The sequence below is a fragment of the Leptosomus discolor genome, chromosome 7 (genome assembly GCF_034619465.1).
Source record: "Leptosomus discolor isolate bLepDis1 chromosome 7, bLepDis1.hap2, whole genome shotgun sequence".
Lineage (NCBI taxonomy): Eukaryota > Metazoa > Chordata > Aves > Leptosomiformes > Leptosomidae > Leptosomus > Leptosomus discolor.
The window spans coordinates 39,484,323-39,504,099 of NC_141397.1; the positions used below are offsets into that span (position 1 = coordinate 39,484,323).

The following is a 19,777-nucleotide window of genomic DNA, read 5'->3' on the forward strand; positions in this document are numbered from 1 at the left end:
GGAGTGTTGCACATCCATTGAAGATGGGATTAAAATCCAACAATCGGGAATAACATCAATTGAAATGGCTGAGCTAGAGTGGGAGAAGGCCAAAGGTTCTTCTTGGTGGGACTGGCTTACCTCCTGGTCACCCAGTTTGAAATGGCCTAAAGAATTGTTCATGCTTGTCATAGCCATAGTCACCATATGCATTTTGTGTTGTCTTATGATTCAGTGCCTCCTAGTAATTACTCAAGGTGTAATTGGGATGACAGGGGGCCTCAGACAGGACAAGAAGTGTTATTACTATAAGAAAGTTTGAGTGAGACTCCCAAATTAGCTTTGGAAGTCTCAAAGGGTGGAATTGTTGTAAGGAGCCTCAGGCAGGAACACCCACGAGGACATTTTGCCAACTGGACTGGCACATCCTGGGGGAATGCAGGTAAACCACCAGGATAAGGAACCCGGGGAATCTGCAAACAGGGCAGTGAGATGAGATAAGCCCACATATGGAAGAAAGACTCAGATTTCATGGAAAGAACACTAAGAGACACCTCTTCAATGGCCACCAGAGACCACCAGAGACCACTAGAGACCCCATGGAAGCCTCTCAGAGACCCAGGCCGCATGCCTAATAACTATGCAACTATGATATTTAGTTCCAGGAAATAGGATGAACATACATAAACTTTCTGGGAAATCGAATGCCTGTGTTTGTAACAGGGGGATAAAAGGTTTGGTTTCTAGCAGACACCAGCACAGGTGTAAACTAGTTGCTTCAGACTAAACTGGAGTTTAGCATTGGCGACATCCTGATCCAGTCAAGAGTTGCAGAATTCTTTTGCAGATCTGCCCAAAACGTGCTCAGCACCTGTGGTGCAGATGCAGCACTGGTGCACCAGAGTAACTCCCTGTTGTTCCCCCACTGAATTTGGGCTCTGCCCAAGAAGGAGGCGTTCTCTTCACTGGGGCTACGATGTGTGCAGTCCTTTCCTACTAGTTCCCATCTAGAGCAGCTCCCCTTCCACTTGCTCACCTGCTAAGGCAGATACTGGCACCTTATGAGAGTCGTACCTGAGGAGCTGAGAGGCTTTTTCCCCCTGTTGCTGTGCTACAGACTGAGCAGCATTGCTTAACACTAACAGGAACTGTGTGACAAAAAACAATTGCCTTTGTGCACCTTAAGTTCAAAGGTCAAAAATCTCAGCAGACACAGATGTAGGAGACTTGCATGCTTCATGTTTGCTATGTTGACCCACTTCTGACCCAGACAGCTTTACATGATGGAGAACAAGGATCATGGGCAGGTCCCTTCCACCCGCTCAGCTGAGGGACACCTCCAGCCCCCCCTGCACCCAGGGCATTATCAGCACCCGCTTCTTAGGCAACCAGTTGTGCTGCCGTTGAGGGCAACAACCAAATTCTCCCTGACCTCAATGGGAGTAGCAGCAGCGCCTGTATCTGATCCCTAAGTCTATGGCTGGGCTGGACAAATGACACACACAACATGCAGCAGCAAAAGGGCCTGACTTTAAAAACACAACCCGCCACTTTTGCCTCATGTTTGCAATGGTGTCACATCAGCCTGAAGTATCTGGGAGCCCTCATGCAAGCAGGGACTTCAGATGACAGGCCCTGGGCTCTTGGAGGTTATGCACAAAATGGAGGTGGTTACTCCCTCTCCAGGCCAAGCTCACAGATTCAGTGCTGGTCTGCTGCTGCTTGCCGCCACGAGCGCCTTCTTCCCGCCTGGCTCTGCGGATGCTGAGGCTGCTCTGTGCTCTGCGAGGGGTCTGCTGGGGTGCAGCACCAGGCAACGCTGGGCCCGCTCTCACCTCACCTTTCTCTCGCAGCTTTGCATCAGACGAGCCCTTTCTGAGCACATGGACTGATCTTTCTGCTTTTTCAGTTCAGTAAGACTCTCATCCAGGCAAACAGATTACAATGTTATACAAATCAAATTGTCAAGAACCGAAACACTGTATGTTCACAGCTGAAAGCCTGTATCTCACCAGGAGGCCTTGTCTGCCCCACCCCTCATTCATTTTTGGTTGGAAATGCAATTTCACTTTCTTCCTCATCTAGAAGGACCATGACTGGGCACATACCAGCAAGTAGGCTGTAGTGAAAAGGCAGTGCGTTCGGCAACTTAGGAATGAGGGAGACCCTTCAGTTCCAAACCATACCAAAAAATAAACAACCATAAAAGGGACTTTCCATCTTTAAGAAACAACTGACAATTTAAAAGTGAATGTACAGCTTATTCACAGGGTGAGAAGGAAGAGACTCTTCCAACTCTGCTTGCTTTACCTTGGAAATGGACGAGGCAGCAAAGCATTTTTGGTCATTACCTCTCTGTCTTAAGCCCTGTTTCACCTTAAAAATAAATTAAGGAGCCAGAAAGCAGGAAGAAGACAAACAATAAATTTTTACTCGAGGGACTGGGTTGGGTTAGTGTTAGGGTTAGGGGTTAGGTTAGAGTCTTTGTTCTTAATCTGCTGAGCTGGCATGAGAGAAATCTGTCTTGAAGCACTAGCAGTGGCTGTTCTTAATCTTCCTTTGCTGCAATGATCAGAGGAGTCAGGCTAGACAGAGGCTGGGCTTTCTTTAAAAATGGATGCCGCCCAAAGGAAAAAAAAAAATAAATGAACTGTTATTTTCCAAACTCAGTTACTCATGGGCTCAAGCAGTATTCCTCTGGTTACCAGGACTATGTAGAAATCGGACTGAGGGGATCACCTGCACCTGCGTGTTCATGTCCAGTACCTTGCTATCACAGGCAAACATGGCCCATCATTTGATTAATCCATTTATCAAGATGTCTTCAGCTTGCTGGCATTTTTGCCCTGCCAGTGCTCTGGGAATGCTGCTTGCTGTCCCAGCGCCTTGCTCCTGTCAGGAAACTCAAAATACTTACTTAGGTTCCTGTTTTCTAAAGACATGGGCTATTTTAGTTGTCAGAAAAGGGACACAAGCCATTCCTCAGGGAACTCCAGTACCTCTAGGAAATGTTTATCCCAGTGGTATTTAGGCCCATATGTTCTGAAGGCCACTGAGGTACAGGTTTTCAACACCAAGAGAAGAGCAGGAAGACAAGTGACAGAGTGCTGATGGACTCAGCTCTGGGTTGCAGGGACAGCAGTGTTGACCATCCCATCCCCTGCCCCTCCTGTGCTGGCTGGCACCTTCATAGCAGGGACAGCCAAGTGGCACATGGTGCCACTCCCTATCTGCCACAAAACCTGGCACTAAACCTGCAGCAGTTTTCATCTACTTGACTATGCCAGGCAACAAATGGAGTTATGACAAGTCCTTCTCAGTTGTCCCTGTTTTGCTGGCAGAAACCTCTAAAAGTGGGGCTCAGCAGCAGAAACCTCTAGGAGTGGGGCAGGATGGACAAGCCAGGGCCACTCTGATGCTCACAGTGAGCACCCACAGCCCCTTCCTTCCCACTGCCAAACCTCTGACCGCTTGGCTGGGACTGATTTCACTGCGCTCCTCCCTGGTCACCTCTCTGCATACACTAGTCCCCAACACCATTTCAGGCCTCTGCACCTGGTATCATTCTACTTCAGTTATTTTGCCACCCTGTAAAACTGAACATACTACCAAAATACAAAATAGGGCCACAAAAATGGTAAGAGGGATGGAACACCTCTCCTGTGAGGACAGGCTGAGAGAGTTGGGGTTGTTCAGCCTGGAGAAAAGAAGGCTTCGGGGAGACCTTATAGTGGCCTTCCAGTGCTTAAAGGGGGCTACAGGAAAGGTGGGGAGGGACTCTTGATCAGGGAGGGTAGTGATAGGGCAAGGGGTAACGATTTCAAACTGAAAGAGGGGAGACTTAGATTAGATATTAGGAAGAAATTTTTTACACTGAAGGTGGTGAAACACTGGCACAGGCTGCCCAGAGAGGTGGTAGAAGCCCCATTCTCTGAAAACATTCAAGGTCAGGTTGGACGGGGCTCTGAGCAACCTGATGTAGCTAAAGATGTCCCTGCTCACTGCAGCAGGTTTGGACTAGATGGCCCCTAATGGTCCCTTCCAACCCAAACCACTGTATGATTCCACTTATTTTTCATCTGAAAAGCACCAAGACTGGAGACTAAATATGAGGGGGCTCCATCTGGTGCCTTCAAGTTCAGCTGATGAGAAAACCATTACACAGTACAGCTGTTTCACTTGTGTCGCGTTTTACCTGTAGAAGTTCCTTGGCAGACCCTTGCCTGTCCACATCCCTCTCCAGGCTGCAGTTCAAAAAGGCCCGAAACTCAGCGGACAGTTGCTTGGTGTTCTGCAGCTCTGGTGTCCCATTTGTCGCTATCAGATACGTCACCAAGAGAAAAAAGAAACACAAGACTCCACCTGTTTCTTTATTATCCTTAACTGATCATAGAGAGCCCATTTTTTAAGGCGCAGTCTCCAGTGTCAGCTTCTTCCCTGGCAGAGGGTTAGAGATGATTTTTCTATACCTGCAAAAAAAACCCCAATGCAGCCACAGCTACTCCAACATCAACGTGATCTTGCCTTGACAGCTGATTGCATTGGCTGACCTCGTTAGTATGAACTACATCAGCAAAAGCACATTTTGCTTCTCCATGTATTGACACCAGCTTTACTGGCTATTTTAAAGAGTGAATTTGGTCCAGCTGTATTATTTCAAAGGATTATTACATAATATGCATCCCTGCAGTGCTCACTGCTCCCTAAAGTACAGCTTCCTTAAAACAAAGATAGTCCAGTTTTTCGCTCTGTTCTAGATAAAAATGGTAACTGGATGAAAAAAAAGTAGATCCATCAGCTTATTCCTTGGATAAAGAAACAGAAACATTTGGAACCTCATTTTCAACACAGATATGTAAGTTGCATGCACAAATATTATATATTATTTCAGCAGTCTCCAAATTCCAGATCAGCAAGTCCTCCCGATATACCTCAGGCCAAGGAATTAGAACATAATTTTGCAAAACATTGGGCAAGTATTATCCAGTGCGGTTCACTTGGAACCAAGGTCTAACATGCTGAGAAGCTAGACAGATGAGTTTATTCTGCTTTTGCAAGATGTTCTTTAGAAATGCAAGACAAACATTTTGAACTGTTCAAACTTAAACTTACAGAATATGTCTCAAATATACAGTAATAATAATAGAAATAGGCCTAGGAGTCTTCCATAAAAATGTCTGCCATGACAAGAACAGCTCTGTGCTACTGGCATTTAAAGAGACAGTGGCCAAAGTGACTTTGCTCTTATCCTCTTAAATACAGAGGAAAATTTCCAGGCCTAAAAACGCAAATGAACTATCCTAGAGTAAAAACAATGAAAGGAAGTTTCTTTACTTTTCCCACAACATAAGTGTCACAAAATCAGTCTTGTCTTGTCCATCTGCAGCTGACCTCAGGCACCGGGCACAGTGGTGAGCCGGAGTGCCTGTCTTCTGTTTAAATTGTGCTGCCGCAGGGATGTCACTTCTCCTACAGTAAAGGAATACAACACCAATGTCAGCCTTGGAAATTTTATTCCAGCTACATTCAACTGGCTGTGAAACAGGAGTGCCAGGACAAATGGAGCTGTTTCAGTTGCTTGTTTCTTCACAGGACACCAATCATGAGAGTCATCTTTAGCTAGGTACTGCACCTTTAAAATAATTCTATAACAACAGAAAAAGGTCTAGGGGAAGCTGAAGTACCTTCTTGTCATGTATCTTTTGCTTTCCTGCGATCCAGCTGGCAGAGAAAAACAAACAAGTACAGTACAAAGGAAATGAGTGTTTGCAGTAGCTGAAAAGGGACAATAAGCTCATGTATTCCTTTAACGTACCAAGAAACAAGAACGGATTTGGCATACAGTTGCAGCTGCAGTCTGTGAAAATGATACCCTAAAGTTATCCAGGCCACCAGGATACATGACAGAACAACATACAGATGATTTGGAAAATATGCTACAGTTTTGAAGAAAACTGACGCGCTGCGGTTAATAAATGAAAAAGTAAACAGAAATGCCTAGGATTTGGTTTGTTGGGGTTTTCTTAAAACCGAAACTGGGGAGGTCCAACCAGCATTTCAAAGGCTATTTATTGCACCAATATTTGTCCTTCGGGCCCTCGGCATATGTCTCGTGGAAGGAAATCACAGTGAGAGAAAACAAACATTGTCACAGAAATATCCAGGACGTTCATGGCTGGAAGATGGTTCATTCGTGTGAGTTCTGCATAGGCTGGAAAGAACCTGAGCAACAGGGGATGCGTTTGCTCTACACGTGGAAAACAACAAATACATCTACATTAAGAATGGTGTTAACTCTATGATTAATGATCCTTTAATGCCCTTATAATATATTTAGGTATTTCAATTCATGTCAGAAACTGTGTGCCTTGCACTATTAGAAGAAGCATTCACAAAAATTTGAAAGAGCTTCCTTTGGTTTCCAGGCTTTGCAGAACTCCCTGGGTATGGTCTAAATGTGACTGTTAACCCAAATAACTACTGTGTGCCATCAGCTAAAAACCTGACCTGTAAACACAGGTCTGACTGCTTATAAGCTCTCCTGTTTGGATGCAGCTGAGAGCTCTCACCGCAGTCTGTGATTCCACACACAACCACAGAGGGATCCTGTCCCTGTTGGGGCTGACTCACCTTAATAAAATCAGCTGCTAACTGGGGAACTTGAGGTGGTCCATCACAAGCTGTTCACTGTTCCTAGCTCAGAGGTAACAACCTCTGCACAAGAGTACAGGAAGCTAACACAGATAGTACCAACTCCAGATGCCTGATTTTAACCTCCTGCAATTAGACACCTGAAGACGCCTTGAAGCTCTAAGTGTTTAAGATGATCTCAACTCCAGCAGGAGACGAGGCATGTATGGAGAAAAAAAGCATCTCAAATAATCTGGGCAAGGGCAGGAATTGCTGAATGTGAATTTGATCAGGGATAAGAAATACAGTTCCCTTCCTAACAGTTGACCTGAGGCTTCTTGAGGAGCCCTAATCAATATTTGAGGTTAAGGGAGCTGGGAACTTTCAGCCTCCAAACCAGTGACACAGGCCTACTGCCAGCCTGCCAGCTGCGGTGCACTCAGCTTATTCAGTATCAGTCTGAACCTAAACCTGTTTGCTTCTTATCCCCCCTCACGAGGTGGCACAGTGCACTTCGCTCCTCGTGTGTGCACTGGAACCAAAAACCCCAAGGCACCTACCAAACCAAAAGAAGTCTTCCAAGAAAACTCAGGAACCTTTGTTCAAACAGAGTGAAAGACTGACCTTGGTGTAGTTGTTGTATTCCTTTCTTAAGTAGCCTGCCTGGCGGTATTTCCTGACCGTTCTGCTGTTTCTTCTCTCAGCCTGCAGTACGCTGTCTAGGTGCCATAGACCAGAGAGAGTGCAGCCTTACTGCTATGAGAAAAGCGACACGTCATGCTGTATTTTATTTGTAGCCTTAACAAAAATTATGTATCTATACACATAGGTCACAATTAATTTCCTCATAAATTCCTGCATCCCTATCAGGAACTAACTGTGCAGCACCTAATCTAAGTCATGAGGTTTTATCTTGGTATACATTCCTCCACTATTACATATCCATTTGGGATAAAAGATGGTAATTTCATTTTAAGGAATGAGGACGAAACTGAAAACTTCAAAACATTAAAAATACATTAGTTTACTACAAGTTTCTGTGCTAAAACACATTTCTAGAAAGTTATTTGCTAATGAGTAATTATGGCATTTCTATAAACAGTGACACTTCCTGAAAGGCTCAGGTAAGCCATCAGCACTGACCTGAGTTTGAAAAGACTTCTCTGCCTCCAGATACAGTTGGAATGCTTTTCAGAAAAATTCCCCAATTGGATAAACTTGCCCGTGGAAAATTATTGTCATTCAGAGATGCAGCTCAAAGAGTTCAAAAACCGCACGAGATATTTCAAGCACCTTTGAAGGTAGAAATGGCACATTTCTGAACTGGCTACAAGTCACTGCTCTTTGGAGGTTCTTCCCTTGACTTAACCAAGGCTACAGTACATGCTGCTGTGCTCCAGTGACATTTTTTAGAAGTGGGCTGTGGTGGAACTGGTTGCAGCTGATGCAGCTGGGATTTTGTTTCATGGGGATCTAACATGGGATAGATTTGAAAGACAGTGGTATCTGATTTTATGTGCACCTTACCCTGAGAGCATCTTCATCAAGGTAAGGAGGTTGTCCTTCCACCATCTCTATTGCCATGACTCCAAGCGACCAGACGTCCACTTTGGGGATGTATGCTTTTCTTGTCACCACTTCTGGTGCCATCCAATATGGAGACCCGACCATTGTGCTCTGTTTACACTACTCAGGGGTGATCCGAGCAGATGCCAAAATCAGCTGAGGAGAAAAGCAGGTGTTGTTAAAGCCAGCTTGAATTATGAAAGCAAGCAAAAGAAATCCCCACTATATGCCCAAGAACATGTTGAATCTATCTGGAAAAGCGGCCATGCTTTGTTTACACAGTGCTGTAGCCACGGAAATATTGAATTGGCCACTTAAGAAAAACCCCTCAAGTTTCCTGCAGTGCCTTTTATTTACTTGAACCTTAAGGCTGTAACTCCCTCCCTCTGGAAGGGCCATACACAAACCAAAGCCACTCTTTACACCTTTCTCCTTTCAATGCCTCTCTGCACATTGGAATTGTGCTTGTAGCTTGCAGCAGTGGTCAGCGCACTACGACAGGCATCACTTTTCGGCAACTGGCAGTCAGTGAAAAGCAGCCCCATGCCACAGCCTGGGAAGGCTGTGCCTGACCATGAATACTTACCCAATTTGACAGACCCATCCATTCCAAGAAGAATGTTGTCACTTCTGATGTCCCTGTGAATCACTTGCTTTGAATGAAGGAAATCCAGGGCTTGCAGGCACTGATAGGTAAAAAACAAACATGAGGGTAAAAATTAATGACCTGATTTCATCACACAAGAAGGAAATGCCTCTAAAAGATTTAATTTCTAAATGAACTGTGAGTAATGCCCGGATATTGTGCTGTCAAGAGGAATAGCTTGCTGCTTCAACAGTATTAAAGTAACAACTTTCCAAATGAAGGCATATCAGGTTTGGAAAGAGAAATGTCAATTACTGTTACAGACTATCCCCTGAAATCACAGACAGAATGGCTGCTGCTGCAATCAGTGTGCTATCTCCATCCATATGACAAACTATTGTTTGCCAAAAATGAAAAAGACCCTTCCTTCGATATGAAGCGGATCACTGTTGGGTGGGAGGCTGCAGGACAAAGATTTTATTGTCAGGCTCTACAGCACATTTGGAAATAGTACATTAGTCATTTTTCAGAAGCAAACACCATTTTGGGTGGAATGCTATCCGTTTAAGCCGAGGACTGTGACAAATGAGTTTCTATTTTTCTTTGCTCTTCTTTTAAAATTTAGAAGCTTAGAGGTTTTAGATGCCTTGTAGGCCTCTGTCTAAAAGCAGTTGTAAAGTGCAGCACTGCAGGTGGATGAGACACTACCCGTAAGATTCAGATGTATTTGCTGACAGGCAGAAATGATTAATCAGAAATCTGAAGCTGTAGCCCCAAAGAGCAACAGGATTCTCTAAGACACCACCTTGTCTGATTATTACTAATATGACAACTTTTGCTCTGAACCCTATAGCGATCCTGCCTCTGCCTCATCCTGGTTCCTCCACCCAGTTCCATCTTCCCCCAGGCAACCATGCTCCCTGCTTGAGCTTTTCGTCCTGGCCTCCTTGCTGAGCCCACTGCTGCCAGCCCCATCCCTCTGGGCTCAGCCCTACTTCCTTCCCTGCCTTCAAGCTCAGCTCCAGCCAAGGGCTCCTACAAACCCATCCCAGAAGAGCCCTCCTACCCGACACACTCCTCCTGGGGAGACGAGGCCCTGGGGATATTTAAAGTCTGCCTCTTTTTCCCTCCTTATGCAATTTGGCCAGCCTCCCCCTCTGTCCAGTCCTGCTCTTGACACAGGCCATAAGAGAGCAGCCCTCTGCTCTCGTGCCAGGTTTTCCAGCCAAATTTTCAGGCAGAGTTTGTACATATTCAAAACCTCTGGCTTGGAAAAGGAAATTAATGTTAAGATGCCACTTTAAATGGGCCACTACATGGACTGTCAGCGATAACTCTGCTTTCCTTCAAGATCTGCTTCTCAACCCCCTGGCCCCCACTTCCCTGCAACCAGTTCATGGGCTGTAACGGGCTGTCACCAACACCGGACCTAAACGCGGCTGTATTGTTTTGGAGAGATCTTTGCTCTTGATATACGTCTTCTCGTCTGTCAGTGTGTGTATCAACCATCTTCAGTGTGAATAAAACACAAAACTGCGTCCTAAACACGATCTCTCCTTAATTAGGTCTTGCATCATACTTTGAAGATGAAACACGTGATAGAAAAAAATGCTAAATAGTATTACTGTCTGAACCTGTGATTACGATAAATTGGGACTGAATGATAGCAGCCTTCAGCAGCAAATGGATGCATCAATATATTCAGTAACTAAGACAGAGCTAGTGTGTTCTCTGAAAGATACCACTGCCCTCCTTGCATTCTTGCTGGTTGTTAATAAGGACAAAGTCTGTTCGAAATTAAGGGACATAATGAAGCTATTTATTCCTCACAGCAACAGGGGAATCTGTGACCACCCCTGGGGTTCTCCTGAGGCCTCTCATTGTGACAGATCTTTAGATTTTACAGTTTGTATTACTAACTAATCTATGGCCAGGTCCACAGGCAGATTTACATGCTGTAAATGTAGAGTTAAATTGTATATAGAGACCAACATTCTCTGTGGGAGCACAACTTTGTGCACACTGGGGAACAGAGATGTAACAATTTCTAAATCAATACATTCACACTGGCAGTAAAAATTATAGTTTTTAGCAGGCCCAAAGGCTTGCTGGGATTTCTTTACAGATTTCTCTCCATTCAAATACCCAGTCAGGGATGATGTAATATGGTACCAGCTTGGGACCAACAACACTGTGGAGAGCACCAATCTGTTCTCAAGACACAGTAAAAAACCAATGCTCTTATGATGGGCCTTGAAAGCGATGGGTGAAGCATCAGCCCAAACACAGAGAGCACCAAGGCTCTTACTGATTCCAAGGAAACCAGGACCTCCCCCCAGGAATTTGCAGGCACCTTTTCAGGTATTAATCAACCCCTCGGTGTAATGGTTGCTGGAAAGTGGATAATCGCAGGAAGCATTCAGTTCCTGAGGCACAGAAACACATTGCCCTTAAAGAGCTTTCCCTGAAAAGCTGAAGACAGCGGATGAAGTATGTTGCAGGCGATCCGAAAGCCCATGCACTGTTCGCACCAGGGTGGGGAAAGCGCTGAATACCTGCAAAATCTGCTGGGGCTGTTGACACCTACCTCTTGTCCCATGGTGATGTCAAGTGCTGTATAGACAGTTCCAGATGCCCTAGAAACAAAAGAGCAGTGAAGACATGAGAAGTGGTTTAAACCCTATAAATGAAAGCCCTGTCAGGAGCTCTCTGCTGCCTGTAGTGTTTCTAAAACACCTTAGTTCCTCCACTCCTTGAGCCAGCAGCGCACCATGCAGCAGCCCACCAGCCCCCTGCCATGCAGGGTATCCAAGATAAAACTTAGGTCCAACAGGAAGAAAAAGGGCTGGTACAAATCTTCTGAGTTCATACTAAATTATTTTAGTCCAAAAATGAAGGGCGGGGTGCCTACAAAAACTGGAAAACAATATATATCATCCTTTTCCCATTTTCTCCAGTTTTGCTCTGTTGAGGTGTGTTGTTTTTTTTTTTTTTTTCCCCCTCCGGGGTGTGTGTGTGTGTGTGTGTTTTTTTTCCAGCGAATGTAACACACACAGAGTCTAGTTGTGCCTTCTCAGACCTCTTATTTGGATCTATCTGCGAAACTCTGGCAACACCATGCAGTCATTCTGAGAGCCCTGAACATGTGCCAGCCATCTGAGGAAAGGACAATGCATTGACACTGTGTTTATTACTATTGTTTTTCACTACCTCTGCTAGAAAAGACAGCTTATTATTTAATCTCTGGTTTCAGTTTCTAAACTATGCTGTTATAATCCTGATCACTGAATATTTTTTAAAGCAAAATATTTGAAAGAAATGTTATTGAGAACTGTTATTTGCCTGACAACTACCAGGTTCTAAGTTGCTCTTTCAGGCAATAAAGTTTTTTCTCCTTTCTTTAGCATGGCCGTATTATTTTGAGACATACAAAAATAATTTCTCCTAAGAGAACAAGCAAACGGGTGTCACAAACTTGAGGGACAGTAGATCTTCCAGGTCCTGCTCCTTGCTGCAGACAAGATATTGCCAGCATCAAGTGGTCTTTGACGACGCCTTCTGACCACAGTTACAAATTCTGATCAGTACTGAGAGACAGGAGTATCTAAACCCAGTGTCTGAACACATTTGGAGCTTGCCCAACTTCACGCTTGATATTGTAATAAGTAACATATTGTGCTTTGTTCATTAAACCTGTATGGGAAGGTATGGATGGAAGATTTATGTGCCCGCAAGGCTTGATAGCCCAACCGAAGGACATTCTTGCATAAGTCAACAGGACCCGTAGCTGAGGGGGTTGAGTAGTCACATTCTTGCATAAGCCCACCCACAGGGCAACGAGGAAGACCTTCAGCCGTCATCCTTAGGATCACCAGGAGGCAGAGAAAGACCCCCCAGCAACAGAAGGAACATGCGCAGAGTATCGACCTGATTGCGACATCACGAATGCAGGAAATGAGACTGTATATAATGTGCTTACACGAGGCGGGAAGTTGCGAGCCGTTGGCGGAGCGCAGACTCCCCGGCCGCCCAGCGCTGCCTTTGCTCTTGTTCGCTTGCTAATATAATAAAATTCGCATTGGATTTTGACACTTTAAATTGTCCGTGTCTCTACCTATCACAATATTACTCCAGCAAAATACCTGGCCCACACTTTTGTATAAGTAACTGCGATTGGACTTGCCCTTGCCCAACTTTTTCAAATCGAGTGTATTTCTTCTTAGGATCTCCCATGCTCACAGTGCTCCCTGAAAGAAACAACATTAAAAATGGAGATACCACCTTCCAGCAGATCAGAAAGGCAGCCCCACTGTCTGGGGTTGTGAGCCATTTGTAGCCAGTTGGGTGACAACAACAATATAGGCAGCTCTGCAGCACAGATAGTCTCCATGAAGACTGATTTTCTACAGTCCTCTGGAGAGTCACCTTGACAGGAAACCAAGAACACTGAGAAACATTCACAGGAGCCATGTATCAGAAAAGAACAAGGACCAATGCAAGTGTTTCTTGTCTAGAAACATTCATGAGAGCTGGAACAACAGAGCCTTCATTTTCTTAGGAATAAATAGTCTCTGCGATTCACCAGAAGGTTGAAGACTTCTGAAGGTTAACTGCCCCTTGGGTTCTGGAATCAATTTTGATGAACAGGCGCCACTTGCTGTTGCGAAAATGGGGAAGTCAATCCGGTCTTATGCGGCCAGCACCAAATATGCGACAGATGCACATTGGGAGACAAATAGTAATCGTTTACAGCAACATTTGCAGGTTCTTTTGTATTGCCGGTGACAAATTAAAAGCTACAGGTATAACACAAGGTTTATCACTAATATAATAACAACAACACTCACTATACACACACATACACACCAACAACAATAACAACTTGTCCACTGTAGGCCCGACCACTTGGCAAATAGACAAGCCTGTATAACAGGGATACAGTGGAACAAGAGACAGTAAAATCACGACAAACAAGAATCAAGGATACACTCAGGGAAGCACAGAAATGAACCTGAGAAGAAAACGTGAAATACACCCGGGGAGGAAAAGTATATCTCTCAGCGTTTGCTGAGGTAAATAATATTACCCACACAGCGTCCCAAGTGAGGGGGATGGAGAAGGAGCGAATTCGTCAATCCGTCTGGTCGTTGGTATGGTTCCGAGTTGATCCTGTCCCAATTTTTGGGCCGAAATTGGGGTGATATTTATACTCAAAATTACATTACATTACATTACATACATTACATCACCAGGGTATACATGTGGGTGGGGATGACTATATCTTATCACTTATGTTAATGCCACAAAGTCTGTCAATTTACACCTGCATGGGGGGGAGGTAGTGGCTCCTTTTGTTCAGGGCAAAGAGAACGGGGGACTGGGACCACGAGGCCTCCACCTGTCTCACACTCCTTCGGGCAATCCACATAACACCAGATATCGATCTAGTGATGGTTGCCCCCTGCCCAGTGCTTGCCACTTCGCCCAATGCTGAATTTCATGCTTCCAGGCATGCAGCTACATGGTGTATGTGACTCAGACTTTGGGATTAACTTTGCGCTCTCGCTACAATCCCACCCTACGGCTATAGTCATACCCAAGCGCTCAAACTTTGATTTCAAATTAAGGTATCAATACCTGGGACATCGATTAGATTCTCCTCCTCCATTCCTACAGGGGTGTAGTCGGTGAACTGAATTATTCGTATATGGATGGCTTTCATTATGGCTGACTTTACACACGATATCGCTATGCTTATGGCAATTATAATTATTACAATTCATAACACTTGCAGAACAGGAAGAATATTGCAAAGTGTTCCCAGGAGGGGATCTTCTCAACGTTTCAGCGGCTTGCCAAAAGAATGCCTTTATGTTTTTAAAGAGCAGCATCTCAAGAATTACAGGGCTTTAAGAACTATGACCCTAATCATCTATTACCAGGCTAAGTCCCCGAGAAGACCTTGTTTGTGACATTTTAAGAACCACACTGCTTGTCTTCAGCCTGACTCGGATCAGTAACTAGCATTTGACTCGCACTCCCAACACTGCACACACGTTGGTTGACCTTCACCTACAAGCACAGCCGTGCTGGGTAACAGCAGCAGCAACACTCCTCAGGCGCTAGTGTCACACAGACAGCTGCACAAATGAGATGCTGATCATTTCAGAAGTGCAGGTGATGCAAGTCAGAAGCCAGGCCAGATGGGCTGCTGCTGCCTCCCGGCAGTTCTGCGCTTGTGGCAGGGGAAGGCAGGGCCAGCCCATCCAGCACAGGCCAAGGGACAGTCTGGGTCCATCAGCCACTGTGCAGCTCATCTGCCACCGAAGGCAAAAAGTAAAGCATACACTGTCTGACGGCTTCTTGCCTACTCAGAGGTGCAGGCAGTCTGAACGGGAAGGAAAGCAAGCAGTCATTAGGATGCTGTGTTTGTGTTGAGTGAAAAAGCCAAGATCTGATAAACAAATCTGAAGGCATAATAAAAAAAAAAAAATATTGCTTTCTCTGGCCTGGTAGTTTCCCAGATAAAATACAAACAACGAAAGTGACGGCTCAATGCAAATGACTTCCAAAGATTTAACTTGGAATGTGCATCACTGAAATACTTTAAGATGATTAGTTCAGGAGGAAGACTTCCAATGTTTCACAGCATATTTTGTTGGACCAATCTGGCAATATTCCTGTATCACAAACACAAACACATGCTTATTTGTTCACCTGTGCATCCAAAACAAAATTAGGTGACACAGATTTCACTGTAAGTAGGAACAAACACCTCCCTCCCCAGTCTAGGCCCTTCCTCTGGAGCAGAGGGCTTCAGCATCCAAATGGGCATCTGACTGGATGCCTAGCCAGGAATCCTGCCTGCCAGAACGGCAAGACGACAGGACATCCCCACCACCTGCTACACTGCCTGCTAAAACAATTTTGCAAAGCCTGCCTCAAACATTTAGCCTCAGTTGAAAACTTATAAAGGGAGGAATTATAAGCTGACATACCTGCAAGTAACTATCTGCTCTGGAATTTACTTCATTGTGCCCTCAGCTAAAGCTATTGAACTTAGCCCTTGGACACTCCCTAATGGCACTGAGATTCAGTTGTTGATAGTCCTGTAAACCTGCTAAGGGTGCAGAGAACTCTACACAAGCAGCTGAAATCTCACACTTGAGGAAGGCTTCAGCCTCTGCAGTCACACCAGCCATCAGTGGCAGGGCAGGTACAACAGAAAGGTTGGTACAGCACAAGAATGAGCACTGACAACCACTGTGAAGAAGCCACAGCCAGACTGCACCCCTTTTCAAGCTGTTGCCCCCATTAAAGACAGAATGGTATTGGCTTTGAGATCACACACAAGGAGGTGTAGCTCAATCCACTTTCTGTCCTAACAGTCAATGGTAGGCACAGAGTAAACTGGGCTATGTTATGAACCCAATAAGTTTTCATCTGAGAACACAGCACTGGCAGTTACTAAGTGCAAGAAGCAGATTAAGTTGTTGTACTGCAGAATCACAAAGGGCTTGGTGTCTTTTCCTAGAGTATGACCTACACAGGGGTTTGGGCCAATGGTTAGGATTCTAATAGTATTAACTGTCTGGGAATGAGCTACGACAAAGTGCCATGTATCTGAAGGATATACAGTGGATGTGCTGCAGGCTGCCTCCTGAGAAAGACTTGCAGTGCAGTTTTACCTGATCATGCCACACAGATGTGTCTCTGGTACATCTTTATATGCATAATGCTAAGAAATAAAATAAGGACTGTTATAAAAGTATTTTTTTTCCTGTTGGGGCACATTGAAAACACCTCTTCCTCTCTATCCATGGTGTCAACTGATGTTCTTTCAAAGGAGTTCGCTCTGACAAAAACGTGGAATTCTTATAAAAATGAACTCAGATATATTAGTAGAAGTAGTAGTAACAGCAATCATAAAAATGGAACCAATAGAATATCTGGGGCAGGAGAGCTCCCTGAGGCTGGAAGAATCAGCTTAGTGCTGTAGTTGTCTATGGGTTTAAAAAAACCTCCAAAACCAACAAAAACCACAAACCAAAAAAATCCAAAACCAACAACGCAACAGATTTCCGCAAAGTATTTTGGCTCCAATGACTGGTAAGAATCAGGAGTATAAAGATAATTTAGGAACCCAAATATTCTATTCCATTTAGCGATTAGCACACAGGCATTCACTAGGCCAGTCAGTAGATCACAGCCTTCTGCTCAACCAGAAACAATCTCTGCTTTAGCCTTTAGCATAGAAGGCAGCTCAGGCAAATCCAACTCTGTCACAGCTGCCCTCGGTGGCAGAAGGAATACCCAGAGTGCTCTCTCACTTCCTCTTAAGCACAGTAACAGTTCATGTAGGGAGTCGTGACTCTGCAACACTAAAGTGAGGATGAACACTGAGTATCTATAATCCCGAGACCTACATAACAGCATACTCTGCTTTATCAGGCAAAAAGTACAGAATACATACTCAGTTTCTCTAGGATCTCCTCATCTGTCATTTTAGGTATCTTTTGCTGCCGGTACATGTCTCTGTACAAAGTGTTTGAGTTTTCAGGCTGGCGAGTGGTGGCTCCTTTAGCTGGTGCTGGTGCAGCAGCAGGTTCAATTACAGAGCATGTGTAGATCTGTGACAAGAAAGTATTTTGCGTCAGAAAAGTGGCTTGCAGAGACGCCCCTGAGATTGTATTTCAAATGCAAACCCTTAGGAAGATGCTGTCTGCCCCATCCAGGGCTCTTAAAACGTTTGGTTTTGCTGTCCACTTCTCAAACTCAACAGGCAAAAATGACAGGCTGGTTTTACACAAGTTCATGGCCAGTGTCGTTTTCAATTTTCATTGATTTTCTAAAAAGATGCCTGAACCAATTAATTTACTGTGTTGCAAGGATAGAGAATTAGATCCGTCCAGGGCCCCAGAGCCTTGTTCCTTGATGTTGGTGTGTTTTCATGGGTAACAAAACGACTCTTTAGTTGCTACCCAAGTATCTAAAGGGAAGCAGGAAACATCTTCCTTTTCTGATCACAATGGTGGAACTGACTTCTCATCAGTATTTCAAGCCTTAGGGAGTGGCCATTAGGAACTGCATTCCAGTCCTTCAGAGGCCTACCTTCTCTTTACAATGCATCTCTGTGTAGGACTCTCCTCACCAAAGTTCAGCCATGTAAAAGCTAAGGGGCTGGTCTAAGCTGTTCATTTATCTCCTTATAAAGTCTGCAGAGAGCAACAGGTACCTCCAGGGGACAGTTTCCCCTAAGTATCCTGCAAGGGTGTGGACTGTGTCTGATGATCACTCTCTCCACTGATGCCAGAGAGCCTATACAGATACTTTGGACAAAGCTGCTCACTTTTACATCGGTAGCATTAACAGACATAGTGCTACCTCTTATCTGATACTAAGATGAATACATGCTCCCTATCAGAATCACAGGAAACTCACGACTACCTGTGAAAGTTCAAATTAGGTTTTCCTGGTGTCAGTGACGTGGGTGAAGCACTGGGTCATGATAGGACTCCAGCCCATTCATCCATGAACGCCAAATGCTGTCTGATCAGAAACATGCAGCTCTGAAATACACCAACTGCAATGCTAACCAAAGCTGGGACTTACTGATTTTGTATGTTCAGGCCACAGTGCGATAACAGAGGGAGGTTCGTCATTATCTTCCTCTTCACCACCTTCATCCTCTCCTTCAGAAACAGAAGGAGCTAGCGGGGGTTCTGATGCTGATTTTGTGCTCTATGGACAGACAGTAGCATGAGTGACAGTCCCCATTTTGGTGCTTGGGAGGTTTGATAATCACGCAACACTTCAGTCTGCTTAGACATCAGCAACCGATCTAGACAAATCTGTAGTGCTACAGGCCTCAGTGCTAAGTTCTGCATGGCACAACACTATTTAAAGGTTACAAATTAATCTGCTGTTTTGTTAATTTGCCTTGGTGTTCTTCATGTTTGGCCAAAACAACTAAATCATTCCCATGCTTAGTCAGAGGCTAATTTCACAAAATGTAATGCTTGACCATATCACTACAAATCGCACCTAGTTGCTGGTTAACTGCTTTGGCATTGTGTCTACAGAAATGGTAACAGCTAATTAAGCTAACAGGTGTTTACCAGCTAGGTTAATTAACACACTTCAAAGTGCAAGGCCTCCTGCATCATCCTGCTGGGAATCTCGTTTTGGAGAGAAAGGCTAGCTGTTTCTTTACCATTTTACCCAAGAGGTAACCATATTGCCTGTTCCCACAGTGCTGAATTTCCCTGTTTAGCAGCTCCTTTTTCAGCACCATCCTCCTCTTTACCTAATCAACAGTTAACACACTGATCTCTCCAGTCTTTGCTGGTAACCAAGAGTGAATGCATCCCTCTCAGCAGCAAGGTGCATCCTGCCGCCCTGCCTGGGGCTGCCAGGCAGGCATCCTGACTGCTCACCCAGGCTCCCCTTACAGGCATCGGAGAATAAAAGCCACTGCCAGGGTGCAGTCCACCTTCAGGCAGACTCCAAATACAGAGTAGGGCAGGGAAGTCCACCTCATCATTGCTCACATGTAAACTGAAGCCTACAGGGCAGATATTTAAAGTTACATGAGCTGACACCCCCCCACCAGTCCCAGCTGCTACTCAGAGGCAGGGCATTAACATCACATTGTCACAAATTCACTGGTGAAACAAAAAAATTGAAAAGGTGCCTTTTTGGGTGCTTACCAATTGCTTGAAAGCTGGCTACAACAGGCCACTTTGAAAACTGCAGCAAATCAAAGGCACTATTCTGCATATTCACATCTCATTTGTGTTACCTGTGAAATGGCATCACTTTGATCCAGTATAAATACCAGCAAGGGCCGGCCACAGGGAACAGAGAGACCTAATCTTCATGCCTAGGAGTGTGCTACGAAGGCTGCTCTGGACACTGACACCTTCCATCTCCTTTGGGGCAACATTCCCGTTATATCACAATAGCAGCCCTCCTAGCTTTCGTCCTAGGTTGGTTTGTGAATTTATGCATAGCAAC

General features: G+C 44.9%; 1 protein-coding gene across 1 annotated transcript in view; it reads right to left on the bottom strand.

The window, feature by feature from the left end:
* Positions 1 to 2,527: 2,527 nt before the first annotated feature.
* The window catches only part of LOC104343515 (serine/threonine-protein kinase PAK 3-like), a 33,837-nt gene continuing 16,587 nt past the window's right edge, over positions 2,528 to 19,777 (bottom strand). Inside the window, 10 exon segments of the mRNA XM_086468561.1 lie at positions 2,528 to 2,600; positions 4,176 to 4,313; positions 8,138 to 8,314; positions 8,316 to 8,331; positions 8,762 to 8,855; positions 10,907 to 10,952; positions 11,317 to 11,397; positions 12,945 to 13,008; positions 17,235 to 17,391; positions 18,374 to 18,502. Coding sequence (XP_086324687.1) covers positions 2,528 to 2,600; positions 4,176 to 4,313; positions 8,138 to 8,314; positions 8,316 to 8,331; positions 8,762 to 8,855; positions 10,907 to 10,952; positions 11,317 to 11,397; positions 12,945 to 13,008; positions 17,235 to 17,391; positions 18,374 to 18,502 — 975 coding nt within the window.